This window comes from Mytilus californianus, unplaced genomic scaffold (assembly GCF_021869535.1).
Source record: "Mytilus californianus isolate M0D057914Y unplaced genomic scaffold, xbMytCali1.0.p SCAF_5, whole genome shotgun sequence".
In the NCBI taxonomy this organism is placed as follows: Eukaryota; Metazoa; Mollusca; class Bivalvia; order Mytilida; family Mytilidae; genus Mytilus; species Mytilus californianus.
Window position 1 is genome coordinate 54163749 of NW_026262701.1, and position 23356 is coordinate 54187104.

Sequence of the window (23356 nt, forward strand, 5' to 3'; positions counted from 1 at the left end):
TTTGCATGATTCTTAATCATAAACAGAAACATGTCAATAAACTTACTTGAGAATAATTGATTCATAAATACTGATTCAGATATCTATATATATTTTACAAATTTAGTCGGTAAGGATTTGTACAGTTAGTCATTATACAAATCCTTGCTATAAAATGAGAAGATATGGTATGTTTGCCAATGAGACAACTCTCCACCAGAGACCAAATGACATAACAGTTCACAACTATTGGTCATCGTATGGCCTTCAACAATGAGCAAAACCCATTAGAATATAAATGCTTTTACAAAATTTATATTAATTTATCAAAAAAAGAATATGGTGGGTTGGCAGTTAGATCCTTTATTTTAGTTGTACTTTAAAATATGCAATCAAGAACTGGCAGGTATTAATTTACTCATCGCAGTGAGACGAACTCTTAGGACGAAACAGAAGTACGAGTTGTCTTGGGCCGAGGCTATACACTATGTCCTGTCCAATCAGATTTTGCCCTGTATATTTGTTGATTGTGGTAACGAAAGTAGATCTATACCAGAATCACTCATAGAACTTTCTGTTTGGAAGTCATTTTCATAAACAGAGAGAGTAAACAATATCTTGCTGTGAAAAGTAAGTTTTTATGGTATACAACTAAACTGAGTTGCCGTGTCGTCATTGTATGACATCTTCGAACTGTCGATTTGCACTAATGGTCTGTATACAACTGACTAAGAGGGGCCAAATCAGAAAGTGTTATGTCCTGATTTGGACGAATTCTTAGAACGAAAGTAACAGTTCGAGTTGTATTTGGCCTAGGATAGATACTCTCTACAGTTCAATCAGATATATTGGCCTGTATTTCTGTTGATTGTGAAAACGAAAGTAGATACCAGAGTCAGAGAAATTATGTTTTGTTTGGAAGTCTTTTTTCATAGAGTCTTGAGAGTCACTTGTTGTCCAGTATCGAGTTGCGAGTTACAAAAATTACGAAAGTCGAGTTGTGAGTTACAAAAGTCGAGTTGCGAGTTACGAAAGTTGAGTTGCGTGAAAATGGGGAAAACTATTTAAAATTTGTTGGTGTATACCTCTTTAACATTATTGAATGATCATCAATGATCATTGCTTATAGAATTGTATACAGTATTGTTGATTCTTTTTTACAATTTGTCTGTATTTACTACTCAGTATATAACAGTCAGGGATATACCTCTATAGGGTTATGAGAGAAAAATAACATACATTTGTTATTGTGGAGTAAAAAATCAAAGAACTGATAACATATGTATGTTACATGTTTCAAAGGGCCAATATACATCATTTATTTTGTTAAAATGTATACAAGTTCTATTGATATTATTATTGTCTATATATATACTAAACTATAGAAAGATATACACGCTTTTTCAACGGTTTAGACGTGAGGATTTTGTCACATTGCGTGTACACGCGTTTTGCCACTTTACTAGCAATTACACGCTTTTTCGTTGTTTTGATTTTTTGGTCGTTGGTGATATCGCGATTCTCAGGTTTTTTCATTATTTAAGGTAGATGGGGTGTCTAAATTATAATCCATAGAATTTTTTAATAATTTGCCAAAATGTAGTTTATATCATGCTTTTTAAAAAAAAATAATAAAAAGAATGGGTCACGGGGCTTATTTTCACGCTACAGGTTGTGCAAAATTGACAGATTTTGTATAGATTATGCATGGAAAACCCAATTTTCTGCCAAAAAACGAAAACTACACCATAGAACTTTGAGATAAAATATGAGAAGATAGCTCTAATATCATGCTTTCAGATAAGAAAAAGAAAAAATGGGGTCACGGGACCCGTTTTCTTGCTATATAATAAAATAGGTAAATTCCTAACACATTCTATTGTAAAAGTAACTTTATCTGAATTATCTGCCCTTACATTTGAGTTGCCTCCCCTTATGTGGCAAAGTTGGAAAAAATTGAATTTAAAAACAAAAGTATTCTGTTTTTTGTAAAATACAACCATAAATATGATAAAACATGTCATTTTCTATATTGAAATGAAAATTCTTACACATAAACTACCTACTACTCTCAAAATTTGCACATTTTCTTAAAGATCTAGACCGATTGTTTTCTGGTATTTCAAAATCCAAGATGGAGGAAGACACCCTATCTACCTTAATAGACAAAAAATACCGAAAATTTCGAAGTAATTGTATCGTCGCCATTGTTTATTTTTCTATATGGACAAACTGCAAAAGCCCTTAAGGTAAGTAGTTTGTGATTAGTTTTTACGATTTTGTGACTTTCTTTCTTTCAAATTCACTTAGGGGAAATGTCGACAGAAATAGTTTGCTTTCAGGACCTGTACCGTCGTCTAAAGAGCCGATTGCTAAGCGAAAACTATGTGTACGTACCAAGATACATTTCAAGATTTACAAATTATATTTGGGAGTTCATGTTTAAATTATTGAGAGACGAGTAATGCATTGTGCTCCCTATGTTGCAATTATAACAATACATGTGAGAGGAGAACTACAATGTAGCGATTTGATTAAGCATTTAACGTGCTTAATGGTAATCAAATAATAAAATACTTTTCTTTTTCAGTTTCAAATCTAGCCAAACAGATTCCCACAGGCCAAAGGGGATGGAAATATCATGGAACTGTTGGATCAGTTCTCATAGTACCAGCTGTCTTCTGATGAACTACCCAGTTTTGACCAGACAATAGCCTCAGAGACAATAGCAACATATATAGTTTGTTGGGAGCAATGGCAAAGATAATAGATGACATTTTAGATGGCAAAAAACGTTATGACACTCTTTCAAAGCTTGATCAAGCTATTTAAGTTCAGCCAAATATCAATTCTGACTGTGAGAGAACATTTTCAATTATAAAGAAATCTACACTGAATTCTGATCAGAACTTGACAATGATATATCATGTATATTGTGTGCCTTGTTATCAAGTAAATGTAATCAAACTGGCAGTTGTTTTGGATATGTGCCTAAGCCTAGGGTGTTGCTTTAAAAGCAGCAAAACAGACCACTGTTGAATACAATAAAAGTTTACTCTAGAATATTGTTTTTATTATATATTAACAAATTTGTATAATCATGATAATGTGAAATTATGAACATTGTTCATATAAAAAAGTCTGCATCTTCGTCGCGCGTTTTCACACGCTTTTTGACATGTCATGTCATGTCATGACATGATTTCTCATTGTCAGAGGTTGGCAAGTATGTCATAGTTTGCCAATCATGCATAGTACATCTATGTTATTACAGTAAAAATATGCCTGTAATAACTGAAGGGTGTTATTACACCTTCTCTACATCACTTCAAAGTCTTTGCTCAGACATACATCATGCTTAATCACAATGTATTTTTTATTTATTGTAAGAAATAATGATCAGAGCATGTAATGAGGTTCTGCACAAGCTTCCCAGTAATTCCCAAGTGTCTCATTTAATAAGTTACATCAGTCAGGGGACTTACTTAAATGAGTGATTTCTAAATCACTGATTCAAGTAACATTTTGTTCACAAATGTTGGAAGTAAGAGTTGTCTTTCTTTAATAATCACCTGTTTAAGTAGTACAAATAAATCACTAGACTAAGTGATTTAATTTTATTGTAGCTTTAAATATACAATACTAATGATCCAGGGACTAATTATGTTGCTAAAATTATCAGAATCAACATCTGTGTTGATAGGATGACCAGTCATGTCAGGTGATGACCTTGTACTGAATCTGGCATGGGATAATGACATTAAAATCACTTGTTTAAGTATCATACCTCTATTTTCTTCCAAAAAAAAAATTCTTTTAAGTATTATTATTTTAATTACCCTCAATAATTTCAACACCCCCGAACAGTGAAATTTTGATCACGAACAGTAAAATTTTATTACATAATCTGTAAGATGAAACCTTGAATTTTACAGGAAAAATACTCCCACTGCTGGGAAAAATCTGTTAAGAAAGAGAGTAAGTTCATTATGTAAAGCCTTTATTATAGCATTTTTTCAACAAATATAGAATTTACAGCTAAATGATTGCATCAAAGGCATAAACCTTGCTACTTAAAAGAAGCAAAAGGTTCATTTTTTTTCAATTTTACTAATCATAAGATATAAACTTAACCTAAATGTTTAAAATTTTGGTAAAACTACGTATATATATACAAAAGCACAATTTGTGACAAAATTTCGAATTTGCTACTTAAATAAGTGATTTTATAAATCACTTATTTCTAATATTCCCCTGACTGTACATGCCTTTAATAACTAAGCCTTGTTATTACAGCTACGTTTATCCCTCAAACAATGTTAAAAGCCTTTTATGTTCTAATTCACTTGTTCAAACGAACATAAAGTATTTATGTGCACGTCGCTACTTAATTTCTGAAACCTACTTCAAACCCAAACTGTATACTATATCATTCTTGGTATAAAATAAGAAACACATTTCTGATTTTGTCCAGCACGGTGACCATGTCATTTTATTAAACATTATACAAGCTAAATCATCATTTCACTGTCCACAAAAACATTGGATTCACTGAATGCAAATACACATGTACGTAACGTCCACTAAATAAAATTTTTTATGGTACACTGGCCTTACAGAATATCTAAAAATAAACAATTATCATAATTAGTACACATCCAATTGATCTCTGAATTACATTACAATTCTACACTACTGTAAATATGTCTACACTGTAGTAGTAATCAACGTGGTCACTGCCTAACCTCGATAACTGAAAAAACGTGATCCTTTTCTTATATACTACCCGCGAAATCCAAACCGGTTCTTACCCTAGGTACTACGCGACTAAAAATAACTACGCGTAGAGCACATAAATATATGTCTTATTGATTTACTATGGTTGAAGAAAAATGTATTAATCTAATTCAAAAAATAGTTATCAAGGCTATATATATTTAGTTTCTGAGCAAAGTTTCAAGAAATCCCATGTGCCCATTTAAAATGAAAATATTTATGATTTATTTAACAAATAACAAACATATGTTACTACAGATTTAGAAAATTTGAGGAATAAAGAGTAGACAACTCATGAAAGTATCTGTAATAACACATGCAAGATATTTTTCTCTAATAACCCTATAGAGTTATATCCCTGACTGTATAATATGTTGTTTGGACTTCATCTGAGTCTCATGTAAAAAAAATGAATGGATTGCTTACATAATCACTACGCAAAGTATGGTTATTTTCTGAAGAAACAGATAGCCTTTTGAAATACAGCGGATGGCTTGTAGTTTAATTATTATTAAATTTCATGACTAGCACCGTCATATTAAAAGTAAAGGGAGATAGCAACTAAACTATAGTACATATATGTGTAAGACCCCTTCTGCAGATTTAAGGGTGGGGTAACAGAACTCCAGCGGCACCCCCTATCAATTAAGTATTGAAGTGCCCCCCCCCCCCCGAGACATAATGACATTGATATTGATTACGTGATGTCATACACATACAGCCGCGATATCATGGCGGATATAGAATAGTTGCAGTTGACTGTAGTACATATGCAATTTGTCTGTATTTACTACTCAGTATATAATAAACTTTTTTTTATATAATGAACAATGGCCATCTAATTCATTTTTTTGGGGTGCATTCGTCCTTTAAGGATACATTTTTATGCCCCCGCCGTAGCGGTGGGGGCATTAAGTTTTACCCTTGTCCGTCTGTACGTACGTACGTACATACAGCTGTCCGTACGTCCCAAAATTGGTTTCCGTTCTCTAACTTGAGTTTGCCTCAACCAAATGTTATGAAACTTATACAAAATGCTTATTACCACAAAACACAGATCAAGTTTGAATTTTGGTGGTGTCACTTTTAACTGTTCTAGAGTTATGCCCCCTTTATAAATGGAAAAATTGCTAAATTATTAGTTTCCGTTCTCTAACTTAAGTTTGCCTCAACCAAATGTTATGAAACTTATACATAATGCTTATTACCACAAAACACAGATCAAGTTTGAATTTTGGTGGCGTCCCTTTATAAATTTTCTTCTAAATATCAAGTAATTTTTAAAATTGGAGTTATCTTCCTTTGTCCATGATTATAGTTGAATCAACTACAATCAATGCTTTATACAATGCAATGTTTAATTTTGACTTCCACTGATAAAACACAGATCAAGTTGAATTTGGGTAGTGTCACTTTAACCATTATTGAGTTATGCCCCTTTATAAATCGAAAGAAACCTATACACAATATTCATTACCACAAAACTAAGATCAAGTACAAATTTTTTGTTTCTGTTTTCTAACTTTAGTTTTCCTCAACCAAATGTTATGAAAGTTATACACAATGCTTATTACTACATAATACAGATAAAGTACGAAATTTGGTGGCGACACTTTTACCATTCTTGAGTTATGTCCGTTTATCAACATAAAAATTGCTGAATTTTTGATTCCGTTCTCTAACTTTAGTTTGTCTCAACCAAATGTTATAAAACTTATACACAACCGTTCTAGAGTTATGCGTGTTTACAAATAGAAAAATTGCTGAATTTTTAGTTTCTGTTCTCTACTTAAGTTAGCCTCAACCAAATGTTATGAGACTTACACACAATGCTTATTACCACAAAACTCAGATCAAGTTTAAATTTGGGTAGCGTCACTTTTACCGTTCTTCAGTTATGTCCCTTTATAACTATATGATATGCAAGCGGGGGCATCATCTGTGTCCACATGTGGACACTATCCACATTTATTTTCAAATATTTCTCATTAAGATCCGAACAATTTATTAGAAACTTAATGTCAATATATATATTTTCTCCTGATTTACCGTAGAAATAATCTTTAAATTTATTCACTTTCATTCTAGTAGACAATTTTTTCTAAAGGAATTCAGAATCAAACAATTCTTTAAAAAAAAAACCTATGCCTCTCCAAAATATGGATGGCAGATGCCTGAAAGTACAACTTGATGCCATACTTACCAAGGTATAACTTTTTTCAGGCTATGCATGATATTAAAATGAAAAGGAAGCACATTTTTTTTAGAAAAATGTACAATACCCAGCTGATATCTGAAACTACAACATTTGTATCTAGGCTGCATGCAGGTAAAAAAGTAAACTTGTGACAGACAAGGCTTCCGTGCTCATACCGTAAAAACATACACCATAACATTCCTTAAAACTGTTCCTTTATTTTTTGTAACAGCGGTATAGCTTATTTTAGAATAACGTCTTTCCAAATTAAAAAAAAAATCCATATTATGATCTATGCCAGGAAGTTACCACAATGCAATAGAAAGACATCGGTATATCATGCTTATTTTTGTGTTGTAGTATTCAGATATATATACATCATTGTTTATACATTGAACAACTCGATTATTTTCTGTTTGGTATACATATGCTTGGGGTTGAATCACATTTGTTTAGTTAACAAAGTTCAAAGTTATTAAATTTATCACATAAAGCACATAGCATATCACATTTCTGACTAATTCATGAGATATTTTCCTAAGTTGAATGTGCAATTTTGCCTATATCACCCTAAACCTTTGAGAAAGACAGAGTTAGCACTTGGTAATGAATATCCTTTATTCAAGCCTCACTGATGAGTCTTGTATAGACGAAATGCCCATCTGGTGTAGAAAATTTTATAAGCCTGGTACCTTTGATAAGTACATTGTATTTACTTTAGGCCTAGTTTAGTGCCATATTCTGTGAGATGTCGATAATTTGCAAGTATATTTCATTTGTCTACATGATTTATTTTCTTATTCTTGATTTGTTCAGTACGGTATACATTTTTTCTTATATCTACAGTATATATATATCATGTTTTATTTTAGAAAATGAACATTATGTCGCTCTCTGATGAAAGAAATTAAAATACCGGGACCCTTCCTCATGCAGTGTATAACAAAGTTCGGGTACATGTATGCTTTGTTTATTAAATTCGAAGTAAACCTGAAAATTCTGTTTCAAAAATCAGATAACACGACCGTTTATATATACATGATATACAACAGTTTATATATATAATTCTTAAGAAATTAGAGAAGCATAATATTTTTGTAACTCGCAACTCGACCTTCGTAACTCGCAACTATACTTTCGTAACTCGCAACTCAACTTTTGTAACTCGCAACTCGACCTTCGTTACTCGCAACTCTACTTTCGTAACTCGCAACTCAACTTTTGTAACTCGCAACTCGACTTTCTTAACTTGCAACTCGACTTTTGTAACTCGCAACTCGACTTTCTTAACTTGCAACTCGACTTTGAATATGGTACCAACAGTTTAGGAATTAGGGGCCAAAAAGGGGCTAAAAACAAGCATTTTTGTAGTTTCCCGACAATAACTTGTGTGTACGTGTATGGATCTCTCTGACATTGTACCACAAGGTTTCATATCACAAAGGGAAGGCTTGGATTGAGTTTGGGGGTAATTGCCTCAAACATGCAGGAATTAGGGGCAAAAAAGGGGCCAAAAACAAGCATTTTTCTAGTTTCAAGACAAAAACTTGTGTTTAAGTGTATGGATCTCTCTTAAATTGTACTACAAGGTTCTATACTACAAAGGGAGTTCTTGGATTGAGTGTGGGGGTAATTGCTCCAAGGGGGGGGGGGGGGGGGGGGGTTCAAAAAGTTTTGGAGGGGAATTTTTTTTCCAATTTGTTTAAGGGGTTCATATTTTTTTTTTCAAAATTTTTCAAATTTCAAATTTTTGAAAAGTTTCAATAAGATATCTTCCATTGCACAGTATTGAGCAATAGATTTTTAAGATCTTTTACCACATTTATTTTGTTTCAGAAACCTATATTATGTCAAAAATTTGATCACAATCCAAATTCAAACAGTGTCAATCTCCAATATTGTGTCCAAATTTGCCCCAACTGTTCAGGGTTCGGTCTCTGCGGTTGTATCAGGCTGCGCTCAGCGAAGCATTTTATTACAGTTTGTTCTGATGTTGTGCTGTTAAGCCACTGTTCCACATGTTCCAGGTTCGGCAGAGAGTTGAACACTCCCAAACATGCTTAACTCCACCACATTCTATCTGTTCAGGTACCTTGTCTAGAGCCTGTAGTCATTGGTAGTACAGTGTAACATTGTCTTTGGTTCATGTCTGTCATATTTGTTTTTCATAAATTGTTTTGTTATAAATTGGGCTGTTAGTTTTCCCATTTGAATTGAATAACATTTTTCATGTCAGGGCCTTTTATAGCTAACTGTACTGTATGGATTTTTAGCTCACCTGGCCCGAAGGGCCAAGTGAGCTTTTCTCATCACTTGGCGTCTGTCGTCCGTCGTCGTCGTCGTCCGTCGTCGTTAGCTTTTTACAAAAATCTTCTCCTCTGAAACCACTGGGCCAAATTTAACCAAACTTGGCCACAATCATCATTAGGGTATCTAGTTTAAAAAATGTGTCCGACGACCCCACCAACCAATCAAGATGGCCGCCATGGCTAAAAATAGAACATAGGGGTAAAATGTAGATTTTGGCTTATATCTCTGAAACCAAAGCATTTAGAGTAAATCTGACATAGGGTAAAACTTATCATCAGGTCAAGATCTATCTGCCCTGAATCTTCAGACAAATCTGACAACCTGTTGTTGGGTTGCTGCCCCTGAATTGGTAATTTTTAGGAAATTGTGCAGTTTTTGGTTATCTTGAATATTATTATAGATAGAGATAAACTGTAAACAGCAATAATGTTCAGCAAAGTAAGATCTACAAATAAGTTGTCATGACCAAAATTGTCAGTTGACCCCTTTAGGAGTTATTGCCCTTTATAGTCAATTTTTAACAATTTTTTGTAAATTTTTGTAATCTTTTACAAAAATCTTCTTCTCTGAAACTACTGAGACAAATTTAACCATACTTGGCCATAATCATTATTAGGGTATCTAGTTTAAAAATTTGTCCGATGACCCCACCTTCCAACCATCATGGCCGACTTGGTTAAAAATAGAACATAGGGATAAAATGCAGTTTTTGGTTTATATCTCTGAAACTAAAGCATTTAGAGCAAATCTGACAGGTGGCAAAATTGTTCATCAGATTTAGATTTATCTGCCCTGAAATTTTCAGACGAATCCGACAACCCGTTGTTGGGTTGCTGCCCCTGAGTTAGTAATTTTACAAAATTTTTGCAGTTTTTTGTTATTATCTTAGATATCATTATGATATCTAATATCTAATACTATTAATTATGATTTTAACCTTATTTTACATGATTTCCAAAGCATCAGTAAGTACAGGTGAGCGACACAGGCTCTTGAGAGCCTCTAGTTCTCATTGTTGAAGGTTGTAAAGTGGCCTATACTTGCTTACTACCACTTCATTTTAACTCTGGTGGATAATTGTCTCATTGGCAATCATACCACATCTCCTCATTTGTATATCTGATTTGTCTGTAATGCATATTTATAGATGGCTGCACTCAGTAGGGATACCTATGAAGGTCCAAGAGGGCCACTTTCAAAGACAGAAGATTCTGAAGATGATATAGATATAGGTAGCCTCCTTGAGATAGATTCTACAAAGAAAAAAGGCTGGGATGATAAACAGAAGCTGATTGAAATTTGTCAAAAGGAGGTTGGTACAATATCCAGTGGAAAACGACCATTGAATATTGCAATTATTGGTTCACATGGATGTGGAAAATCTTCTCTTCTGAATACTATATTTGCCAGCTTTAGTGACGAAAAATGGAAAGAACTAGCAGCACATGGAAGCTACGGTGGATTGGGGAAACAGATTTCACAAAATTTGATCAGGTATAGTCTAACATGAAGCAGTATATAATTATAAACTGCATTTTCAAATTATGAATTTTATTTGACATTGAAGGCAAGACTGCATCATTTGCAGTTAATGTAAGACATAGCTTTAATAATATTTGCCATGCATTTTTGTGCCCAACCCAGGACAGTAGAGGGGAATTATGTTTTCTAGTCTGTCATGTTTGTGTGTTCTTTTGTCCCATATATATTTCAGTTTAAAATTTTGGTTTAGGGTAGCTTTAAGTTTTGTCTTTAGGTAGTTTGTGGTGACATCAACTTGAAAATTAGTGCATTCATGATCATTATGAAGTTAACTGTTTAATATATATGCCAAATAAGGATTTTCCACCCGATTCATGGATCACTGAACATGGAAATGTGATGGTGAGTGTAGGCATGGTGTCTTATGGACACAATGTTTTTATGCATGCCCCTGCCGCACAAAGGGGGCATTAAGTGTTACTCATGTCCCTCCGTCCATACATACGTCTGCCTGTATGTATGTCAGTCCAAAAGTTAGTTTCTGTTCTCTTACTTTAGTTTGCCTCAGCAAATGTTATGAAACTTATACACAATGCTTTATTACCACTAAACGCATATCAAGTTCTGATTTTTACTTTTACCATTATTGAGTTATGTCCCTTTTTAACGTTATATCGCAAGCCGTGGCATCATCTGTGTCCCATAGACACATTCTTAATTTTTTGGGCTAGGTAAGCTTTTTGCATCACTTGGTGACCGTCGTCGTTGTCGTCTGTAGTCGTTGTTGCTGTTTTCATTAACTTTTACAAAAATCTTCTCCTCTGAAACTACGTGGCCAAATTTAACCAAACTTGGCCACAATTATTATTGGGGTATCTAGTTCAAAAAATGTGTCCGATGACCCTGCCTGCCTACCAAGATGGCTGACATGGCTGAAAATAGAACATAAGGTTAAAATGCAAGTTTTGTCTATTACCTTAAAACCTTAATAAATAGAGAAAATTTGACAGTGCAAAAACGTTCAAAACTGTCAGACAACTTCTTATAGGAGTTATTGCCCTTAAATGACAAATTTTACCATTTTTAAAAAATTTTTGCCTATTATCTTGAAATTTATGATAGATAAATAGAGACTTTAAAATGCAAAAAATGATCAGCAAGACAAGTTCTTCAAATAAATCTAACTACATGAACTAGAAGATGCCTGGGAAATCGCGGTACAATTGGGCAAGTGTTGAAACAAAGATTGTGAACACAGTTATAAGGTGGACACAGTAAAGATTTGGACACGGTTAATGCATTTAATTCTATTTCTTTAAAGAGATGAAGAACATAATGCAAAAGACCCCATTCATCTCGGTTGGAAAATAAAAATATTAAATACCCTAAGAAAAGTGTGGCAAAGTGTGATTTTCAGTAGTTTTTTTACCCTTTTAACTCAATAACCATATGAGCGACATAAAATCTGTTGACATTACCGAAAGTGATCAAAATGAGTAACACAATGAAAAAAATCCCATCTAAATCGAATGAAAAATAAAATCTAAAACACTTCATCAGGAATCAACCCCTCTTGTATCTCAGTAACTGTTGGCACTTCTCCAAATCTGTTGACATATGTCGGGTGCCTGTGTTTACAAATAAAAAAGGGGGGGGGGATCACTTCGACACGTTCAACCCCCATTTCATTTTTGGACAGTTCTGCACCTGAGTAAAAAGGGTGGATGTCATTTAATTTAGCAAAATGATGCACTTACAATACAATACAGGATCCTTACAGGCCTAACTGTCCTATTTCCTATCCTTTCTTCTTACTTTCACTTGGATTTCATGGGCAGTATGTAGACTGAGCATGCGCTAAAGAGTATAAAACACGGATCGATAACTGTCTCCGAATTTGGATATTTTTTCAAAAATTGGCGTTTTCTGTGGAAAAAAGATTGTTTCAAAGACAAATTTAGGAAGTACAAAACACTACATTTATACGTCATATCACAAATATTTCGTACTTTGTATGGTATCAGTGGAGTTGCGGCTCAATGAAATCGGTCTCTTCCTTTAGTAGTATAGATGATCGAAATCGTCAGTGGACTCTTTATTAAAGTTATATCCCGTTGATGACAATTTTTACCAATTTTTATACGACCGCAAAAAAATTTTGTGGTCGTATATTGGTATGACGTTGGCGTCGTCGTCGTCGTCGTCGTCGTCGTCGTCGTCGTCCGGCGTCGTCGTCGTCGTCCGGCGTCGTCGTCCGAATACATATTGGTTTTCGCACTCTAACTTTAGTTTAAGTGAATGGATCTTTTTGAAATTTGACCATAAGGTTAAATACCACAAAAGGAAGGTTGGGATTGATTTTGGGGGTTATGGTACCAACAGTTAAGGAATTAGGGGCCAAAAAGGGGCCAAAAATGAGCATTTTCTAGTTTCCAGACAATAACTGTGGAACGGTGTATGGATCTCTCTGAAATTATACTACAAGTTTCCATACCACAAAGGGATGGTTAGGATTTGCTTTGGGGGGTTATGGCTCAAACCGTTTAGGAATTAGGGGCAAAAAAGGGGGAAAAACAAGGTTGTCCTGGTTAATGGACAAATACTTTAGTACAAAACATAATTTAAAGCAGTCTAAGGGAGATAAATCAAATACATCATTGAAATTATCTCCCTTACACTGCTTTTAAATTATGTATAAAGTAATGGTTAATGAACAATAAAGATAATCTAAAACAGTGTAAGGGAGGTAATCCAAATACAACGTTTTGGTTACTTCCCTTACACTGCTTTTAAATTATGTTTAAAGAAATGCATATTTATAAAGGAAGACCAGTAAAAATATCTGCAAATGTTTTCATCTTTTTTTTTTACAAAAAAATCCATATGAAAGATTTGACACTATATTTTTATTAATTCTATTATAAAATAGATTAAGTTAGCACTATGGTAAATTTAAATGGGTAATTATGGTTGCCAACTCCATTGGAAATTTGAATTGAGATTATGACCATATCTTGAGGGAAAGAATTTTTTTGGGGGAAAAAGGGGGGGGGGGGGGATAAAAAGAAATTGTGGGGGGCCAATTTTTTCTCATTTCAGATTTCAGAAATTAAAAAGAATTATTCTTCAAATATTTTTTTTTTTTCAAATTTCAAATATTGAAAAATTTCAAGAAGTAATCTTTAATTGCACAGTATGGCGCATTAGATTTGTAAAATCTTTGATCACATTTATTTATTTGTTATGCCGAATCTAACAGTGTATTTAGATTTTTAATTTTGGGTCCAGTTTTCAAATTGGTCTACATTAATGTCCAAAGGGTCCAAAATTAAACTTTGTTTGATTTTAGCAAAAATTGAATATATGAGGTTCTTTGATATGCTGAATCTAAACATGTATTTAGATTTTTGATTTTTGGCCCAGTTTTCAAGTTGGTCCAAATTGGGGTCCAAAATTAAACTTTGTTTGATTTCAACAAAAATTGAATATATGGGGTTCTTTGATATGCTGAATCTAACCATGTATTTAGATTTTTTATTTGTGGACCCCGTTATCTAATTGGTTCATATTGAGGTCAAAAGGGTCCAAAATTAAACTTTGTTTGATTTCATCTAAAATTGAATTATTGGGGTTCTTTGATATTCCAAATCTAACGGTGTATTTAGGTTTTTAAATTTGGGTCCTGTTTTTTAAATTGGTCTACATTGAGGTCCAAAGGGTCCAAAATTAAACTTAGTTTGATTTTGACAAAAATTGAATTCTTGGGGTTCTTTGATTTGCTGAATCTAAACATGTGTTTAGATTTTTGATTATGGGCCCAGTTTTCAAGTTGGTCCAAGGTAGGGTCCAGTATTTAAACTTTGTTTGATTTCAACAAAAATTGAATATATGAGGTTCTTTGATATGCTGAATCTAAACATGTATTTAGATTTTTGATTATGGGCCCAGTTTTCAAGTTGGTCCAAATTGGGGTCCAAAATTAAACTTTGTTTGATTTCAACAAAAATTGAATATATGAGGTTCTTTGATATGCTGAATCTAACCATGTATTTAGATTTTTTATTTATAGGCCCCGCTATCAAATTGGTTCATATTGAGGTCAAAAGGGTCCAAAATTAAACTTTGTTTGATTTCATCGAAAATTGAATTATTGGGGTTCTTTGATATGCCAAATCTATCCGTGTTTTTAGATTTTTAATTTGGGTCCTGTTTTTTAAATTGGTCTTCATTGAGGTCCAAAGGGTCCAAAATTAAACTTAGTTTGATTTTAACAAAAATTGAATTCTTGGGGTTCTTTGATATGCTGAATCTAAACATGTGTTTAGATTTTTGATTATGGGCCCAGTTTTCAAGTTGGTCCAAGTTGGAGTCCAAAATTAAACTTTTTTTGATTTCAACAAAAATTGAATATATGGGGTTCTTTGATATGCTGAATCTAACCATGAATTTAGATTTTTTATTTGTGGGCCCGGCTATCAAATTGGTTCATATTGAGGTCAAAAGGGTCCAAAATTAAACTTTGTTTGATTTCATCAAAAATTGAATTATTAGGGTTCTTTGATATTCCAAATCTAACCGTGTATTTAGATTTTTAATTTTAAGTCCCGTTTTTTAAATTGGTCTACATTAAGGTCCAAAGGGTCCAAAATTAAACTTAGTTTGATTTTAGCAAAAATTGAATTCTTGGGGTTCTTTGATATGCTGAATCTAAACATGTGTTTAGATTTTTGATTATGGGCCCAGTTTTCAAGTTTGTCTAAGTTGGGGTCCAAAATTAAACTTTGTTTGATTTTAACAAAAATTGAATATATGGGGTTATTTGATATGCTGAATCTAACCATGTATTTTGATTTTGGACATTGGACCATAATAGGTAAATTAAAAAAATTCAAGTTCTTAGACCACATTCTTTCTGTGTCAGAAACCTATGCTGTGTCAAATATTTAATAGCAATCCAAATTCAGAGCTGTATCAAGCTTGAATGTTGTGTCCATACTTGCCCCAACTGTTCAGGGTTCGACCTCTGCGGTCGTATCAAGCTGCGCCCCAGCGAAGCATTTTATTTTGTTTTTGTCTTATATCTTAAAAATTATAATAGATAGAAAGAAACTTAAATAAGCAAAGATGATGAGAAAGACAAGATCTACAATAAAGACTAATGGGGGAAATTTTCCAATGACTCTTTATTGGAGTTATTGCCCTTTAATAACTATTTTTACCATTTTTTTTGCATTTTGCCTTATACAGTGTTATAGGATAAAAATTATAATAGATATATAATCAGTCAGGGGTACTACTTTTACAAGTAATTTTTATTTACTTGAAGAAGTAAATATTAATATACTTAAATAAGTAAATTTGTAAGATACTTATACAAGTGCATTTTATTAACTTGCATAGGTCAATTATTTTATTGGCTTAGTTATGTCCCTTAGACATTCACAGATTTTTTTATTTATACAAGTAAAAAAGTCATACTATCTTCTTTTCTTGAATATCTCAGGACTTCTTTGTATATGTAAGAGAATGATAATCCCTTTCTTCATGAATAAGTACGAGCGTTAGCAAGTACTTATCATGAAGTAAGGGATTATCATTCTATTACAAACTTAGAATATTGTAAAGTGCTCAAGGCTGAAATGATCTATTCAAGAATTAGTTTCATTGTCAGTGCAATGTTTATAATTGATGCATGACTTCCTTTTTCGGCATGTCATTTATGGATTAGTTTTAGTGATGTGAGGACTTTCTTATCATTTTGGGAAATATTTTTAAAAAAAATTGCGTTATAGATATTAGGTGACACAACAGTAGAAAGAAAAGGTAGGAATTGTATGTTTCCTGATTGTGAGTATGAATGTAAATCATGTAATATTTCAGTGAGGAATTATCCTTTTTTTATTTACAGTTTAAATCAATTTAAAGTTACATTTGAGTTACAACTTAATTTTATTTCACAGCCAATAATTTGGTCGGGCTTTTTACATCAAATACTGTTGACATTGTCAGGGAAATGTTAAAAAATAATGCCCTTAAAAGTTTTTAATATGTTCAAAATTAAATTCCTGTTTTTTTTTATCAGAATACATTTATTGGAAATAACTATTCTCCCCAACCGCTGATCAAGTAATCAAAATTTTGGAAAGCTAAAGATTTAGGTTATTTTTTATTTGAAAGATTTTTTTCTTTTTTTTGCATTGCTTTGGCATTGTTTAATTTTATAGTAATTTGAAGTTATTAATATTTTCATAATAAAATTCACGGTACCAATTTTACTGCACCATTAAACTTCAACTTATTTTGAGATTTTTGTTTGTTTCACAATTCAACTTTTAGTCAGTTTCAATCACTGTGTGATAAATCCTTTCAATCTGATAAATGTGCTTTGGGGCAGTTGTAACTCATTTATAGAAACTCTTTGTTTTGAACTGTAAATAGACCCTCATAATAGGATAATCCCTTACTAAGAACATGATTTACATTCATTCTTCACAATTAAGAGGCATCCAATCCTACAATTTCATTGGTCGAGAGTACTTTGCTATATTCTAAGCTCTAATAGAATTTTTAATTGTCTGTCCTTTGCAGATGTCTTTACTAATCATGTAAGTGTAATTTCATGGACAATGAAAATCTCATTTGTCTGTTATCTTCAGAACACTGCTCATTTACAAGCCCCCAAGGGCACAATTAGTTTCTTTGTTGAATTACCCATACAGAAAAAATGATAGGATGGCCAACTGCATTGCTCAACTGGCCGCCAGTTGAACAAACAGTTGAGGGCCAGTTGAGGGCTAGCTGGCCATCAGTTGAGCAAATAGTTGAGGGCCAGTTGAGGGCTACCTGGATTTTTGCCATGCAAATTAGGTAGCCCTAAACTATCAAATGCTCAACTTTATGCAAATTAGTTGAGCAAGGTTGAGAAAATATCATAGTTGAGGGCTAGGTGTCCAACAGTTGAGCAATTAGAGTTGAGGGCTACCTGGCCAACAGTTGAGGACCAGTTCATTTAAAGTTGAGGGCTAGGTGGCCAATAGTTGAGGGCCAGGTCATTAAAAATTGAGGGCCTTGTGGCCAATAGTTGAATACCAGGTCTTTAAAAGTTGAGCATTACATGTATCTAGTCATTGCAAACTGATGACTACACATTGTAGAAAAAATAAATTTAAATTGTGTATTTCATATAGCCAAAATACTGCTGAAAGATCTTAACACACAACAGACTACATGACAGCTTTATCCTTGCTTTTTAAAAGTTATTATCTAGTAAATAAAATCTAGTTAATCCTGCAGCCATATTAGAATTTTCTTATTTTATTAGTAATACTTTCTAAAACAAATTGTCTTAATAATAAAATAAATATGTCTCCTGTCTTACACATTTTGATAATATATAAATTAATGCATAAATATATTGTCTAAAATTTTTCTTCACTCTAAAAAGTTAAGAAGACACTTTAAATATCACTATTTTGAACTAAAAGAGCATATACACTTATTCAAAATGGTGGAAATTCTAATCCAATGTACTTACCAAAAGATGTTTCCATAAATATGTGTTAAAACATCAATCTTCCTAAATCCAAGAGTCATGTCATCAGAAGAATACACTGCACTATTCAATGTCAATACAGTTATTTGTAACTTTTTGATCTACATCCATTGTAAAATTCATATTTTATTCATGATAGCTAGAAGACATCTTTGCTTGCCATGTGCATGCTCAAGCCCAGTTAAATTTTTTTAAATGTTTGAGGTTGTTTAGGGTATTTGGCAGTGTGGTCCCTTTGAAATTTGCCCCTAATAATACATTGTAACTGTTAATTACCTAAATCATGAATATTTGATATATCTTATAATAAAAAAATACTGTTTGTTTTTTTTAATTTATCTTTATGTTATGAGTTATAGTTAAGTTAAAATACAGAAAAATGTATAAAAACATGTGCTTCCCTTAATTTGGCCTCAAACTCTGTGTACATTTATTATAGTACTTCCTGTCTACTTGCATTATACACAGAGATAAATGGAACACAGATGGCACATAACATTTATATCACCAGCTCATATTTCTAATTGCTCAACTTTTGCTCAACTATATGAAAAGTTCAACCAAAGATCAATTGCTCAACTTTTCCTCAACTACAAAAAAAAATCAAAGTCTGAATGCTCAACTTTTCCTCAACTACAAAAAATTCAAAGTCTGAATGCTCAACTTTTGCTCAACTATATGAAAACCAAAGATCAATTGCTCAACTTTTCCTCAACTTAATGGCCAGCTTCAGTTGAGGGCCAGTTAAGCGACATCTTCAAACATACAGTGCTTGGCCAGGTTTTAGTTGAGCTAAGATGCTCAACACCTAGCCCTCAACTATTTTGCTTAAAACAGCTAGCCCTCAACTGTCTGCCACATGGCCCTCAACTGGCCCTCAACTTTTTTTTCTGTAGGGGTAATGAGATGAAACATTGAACTCTAATAAAATATTATGAGCTAACCAGAGAAAAATCATTAAAAGCATGTTTTTACATCTCAAATCTTGAGAATCTTAGGGATTGTAAAAAAAAAATTACTTATATAAACAAGTATTTTTTTTGAGAAAATTAAGGGGAGATTATTCAAACCTTATAAGAATAATGAACATAACAAATATTACTTATATTTATAAGTATATTATCATTTACTTCTTCAAGAAAATAAAAATTACTTGTAAAAGTAGTACCCCTGACTGATAATAGACACTTTAAATCACAAAAATGATCAGCAAGGCAAGATCTACAAACAAGTCAAATTAATTGCCGATACAATTAGATGACTGTCTCTCTTTATAGGAGTGATTGCCCAGCCCCTTTAATAAGGATTTTTTTAACCCTCTTTTGTGCTTTGAGCAAAAACTGAAGAAGATAGAGAGATACTAAATAAACTAATTGATCAGTAAAACAAGATCAACAAAACTGAGATATTTGTCATGAATTCTTTCTCGTCTACAATGTAAGAGAGTGTCCTTTGTTAAATACGCACATACAGAAAGGTGACCGACACATGCTCTTTAGAGCCTCTAGTTTATTCATCTTTTGACATTACACTTCACATTTTTGCCTCCCAAGTTAAGAATATGGTAATACAAGACCTTTTTTTTTTCTTTTCTGGCATTTACATATCCTGGTCATAAACATGAAATGTTAAGTTGCATTTAGCATGTAAGTCCAGATGCCACTTTATTTTATTTTCAATTTAATATATATATCTAATATCCCATAACAAACACCTTTTTGGTCACCTAGTTTTACCAAATCATTTATTAATAAGTTTGAGTGATGTTTAAAGAACGTGAACATTTTGATTTTACTTAAAGGAGTAGGTCCGGTAAGGGCTGATTTTGGCCTCAAAGTTCAGGTTCATCTGATGAAAGATTTTGGACACTTTTTAAACACTTAAGTGTCTACTTCAGTCGATTCAATTAGTTTATGTGAAAGATTTGAACTGATTAAGTCATTAAAGACGTTCAAATTCAAGCTTAAATATGAAAAATCTATCAAATATGCCATAATATGTCACTTTTCATATGGTTTTTGTCAAAAATTAAAGTGGCTGCATCCGTGTTCATTCTCAACCTTTATATATGCTATGTATTATCATCAAATACAACTTACATTTAAATATTAAGAATGAACACAAATGCGGCCTGACTTCCATTTCAGACGGAAACCGTCTAAAATTAACCAAAATGCAAAAATTTCGAAGATTTCAGTAATTAAGCAAGACTTAATGATGCTAGTACCCGATACATGTGCATTGTATTGTCAAAAACAACCCATATTTATGTATCAGAAGAATTCTTCTTTCCAATAAATAGCTAAAAGTTTACATTTTAACAATTTTGTAAAACTGCTATATTTTGGGGCGAAAAAGGGGTCTTACTGGGCCTACTCCTTTCCTTTTTCAATTTTTCAGCATTACATTATTGTGGATTTACACTTTTATTTTCATTTAATGCTTCTTTTCTGTACATTTCTTTTTTACAAACATAATGTATAAAAATATTTATAACAATGGAAACAAAACGTAGGATTTAATCACAGTGATGAAGGTAAAAGGTTAAGCTTGAGGAAAAAATCAAAGGAAAGTGATATCAGTTGGAAAATCAGTGCTGATCAACAGAAATTATTTCCCTTTATGACTATTATACATATATATAATGACTATAATTTATATTGAAAATTGCATTGTAAGCACTGCCACATCTACATTTTCTGATTAACTATTTTTCAAGAGTTATTATAATGAACCTTGGAAATGTAAATTTCCATTCTCAATTTGATCTATTGAGAAATCCTTGTAAGCCCTCTCAAGCCTACTTTTCTTGTCAGTTTTTTATCGATCAGTAAAGTCTAAGATGAGTTACCAAATCAGTGTCAATCGGCTATGTTCCTTTGGCAATGTTTGGGTTTAATTTTTATTGAAAATTGCATTGAAAGCACTATCATGCCTACATATTTTGTAGAATTTTTTTATGAAATTTCTATCAGATTCACTAATGATAGCACCTATCAACAATGTTTGTTGTTGTATAATCATGATCATGATTGATGATAATGCCCTTTAGAAATAAAATTACCAGTATATAGATAATTTCAATGTCAGTGATCTCCTGGATACAATTCTTGTATGATATTTATGATCAGTCATCTTAACTTGTTGTCACCAAAAAGTCATAATACTTTGGCCACCCTTGAAAAAAACCTTTTTTTTGATGTTTCATACCATGTCAATGGATTCCTTGTAGGGTTGGGTTAAGGTATCTATAGGTAGGGATTTTTTCCCAACAACATAAGTTACATGTTTTAGACAAGAAAACAACATTAAAGAGCAGGAAAAAATCTTTAAAAAAAAGTGAACCGATTAGTGTCATAAAATGTTTTGGGTATGCTTCTTATTTAGGTGGATAGGTAGGCAACATCAAATAATCCAAATTTTATTTTTGGCATTACAAAAAACATGTGTAGCAGCCCTTAAATATGTTGAATGACTGTTAATGTTTGTAAATTGATTTTGTTTCAGTTTCAAAAAAGAGAAATACTACTTCAGGAAGGGACCAAATAATGAAGAGGATGATGAAATCTTAATGCCAACATTTATTGATATGAAAGGCTTTGAAGACCAAAACGATGAGTTTACCAGAGAGCTACTGAACATTATTTTTTATGGAAGGATGCAAGAATTTGAAAAATTATCTGATGTTTTAACCCACTACCAAAATTATGGCTTAAATGGTTTAAAGACAAGATATAGTCAGAGCAAAGAATATTTAGTGATAGACCGAATTATATTTGTGTGTTCAGGAGATCCTCTGACTACCCTTCCAACACAGTTAATGGCATGTGTGAGTGAGGTTGCACATGGTTTAAGAGGTATGTAGCAGTGCTGATCTATAAGGACGACCTTAATATGTACAGTCAAACCTGCCTTAACGGTCACCTGGTTTCAGCAATCACCTGCCTCTAACGGCCACTATTAGACCCTCCGAAACATTTTCAATTTATAATTTAACTCTTTTCAGCAGTCACCTGTCTTACGCGGTCAGGGGTCACCAAATTTTTGCACAAAATTGCAATTTCAATTTTTACAATGGCCATTTAAATGTTTTTAACAAACAAAATGTAATCATGATGAAAAATATATGTGTTCAGTATCAAGTTCAAAATGAGAATTGAAACCTGTTTGCAACCAATCAAGATCATGCAATAGGAGGTGAATTGATGAATTTCTCCTGTTCCACTCCTTTCAGTTTCCATTGAAAACTCTATCATTGACTTATTTATCCACAAATAATAATTAATTCAATTGTTTTCTTCAAATTTGGAGTGCTTGAATCTGCTTTTTTTATTTATTTGCTCACACGAACGGTAACTCTACCAATTGAAAATACTAAAACAATTTGCCGCGATCCCCGCCAAGTGCTATGTCGGAATCAGATTTTATGTTTGGAAACCCCATTTAAAAGGTCATCTCTCTTGAGTGGTCACTTTTGATACTTCCCATGAGTGATTGCTTAATGCATGCTTAACTGTAGATATTCATTAAAATATGTAACGTTTTTGTTGAGCCTTAATATATATACAATATTTATTGCCAAGGTGAGACTTTGTGGCATCAGTGGCGTCAACATTTAAGTTCTTTTACTGATAAATTGACTTAGTTTTTTATGCAATCTGAGTTTAAAATTTTTAGACATCATATATCTTTGTCAAACCTTCATCATGTCTGAAATTTTGACATATTTTTATATAATTATAATATTATTAGTATTAATTACATTGTAAAATTGCATGTTTAGGTATTCCAATATATGGTGTCATGACAAAAGCTGACAAGTTTAATGGAAGAAACAATCCAGAAGTGGAGAAGAGAGAGACAGAATTCAGAAAACATCTTGGAATACCGAACAATCGCTTTGTTAGGATAAAGAATTATTGTGAAGATATAGATAAGGAGATGGCTTATATGTTTTCAGTCATACCACAGATTGATGTTCGTGTTCTTAAACTGATGACACAGGTTAGTGGCTGATTAGTCTAAGGATGTTAATGTAGTGAAGAACCAATGTTTTTGAT

General features: G+C 32.6%; 1 protein-coding gene across 8 annotated transcripts in view; it reads left to right on the forward strand.

Moving 5' to 3' along the window:
• Positions 1-497: 497 nt before the first annotated feature.
• The window catches only part of LOC127702638 (uncharacterized), a 143424-nt gene continuing 120565 nt past the window's right edge, over positions 498-23356 (forward strand). For 6 of the 8 annotated variants that reach the window (XR_007982516.1, XM_052206915.1, XM_052206920.1 and 3 more), the window contains exons 1-4: positions 498-609; positions 10410-10756; positions 21804-22153; positions 23080-23300. Coding sequence is in view for 6 of the 8 variants with exons in the window: in XM_052206915.1 (XP_052062875.1) it covers positions 10410-10756; positions 21804-22153; positions 23080-23300 (918 nt within the window). In the remaining 2 variants the exon portion in view is untranslated. The remainder of the gene's footprint in view (positions 610-10409; positions 10757-21803; positions 22154-23079; positions 23301-23356) is intronic. The other 2 variants (XM_052206919.1, XM_052206918.1) reach the window with 2 other exon arrangements.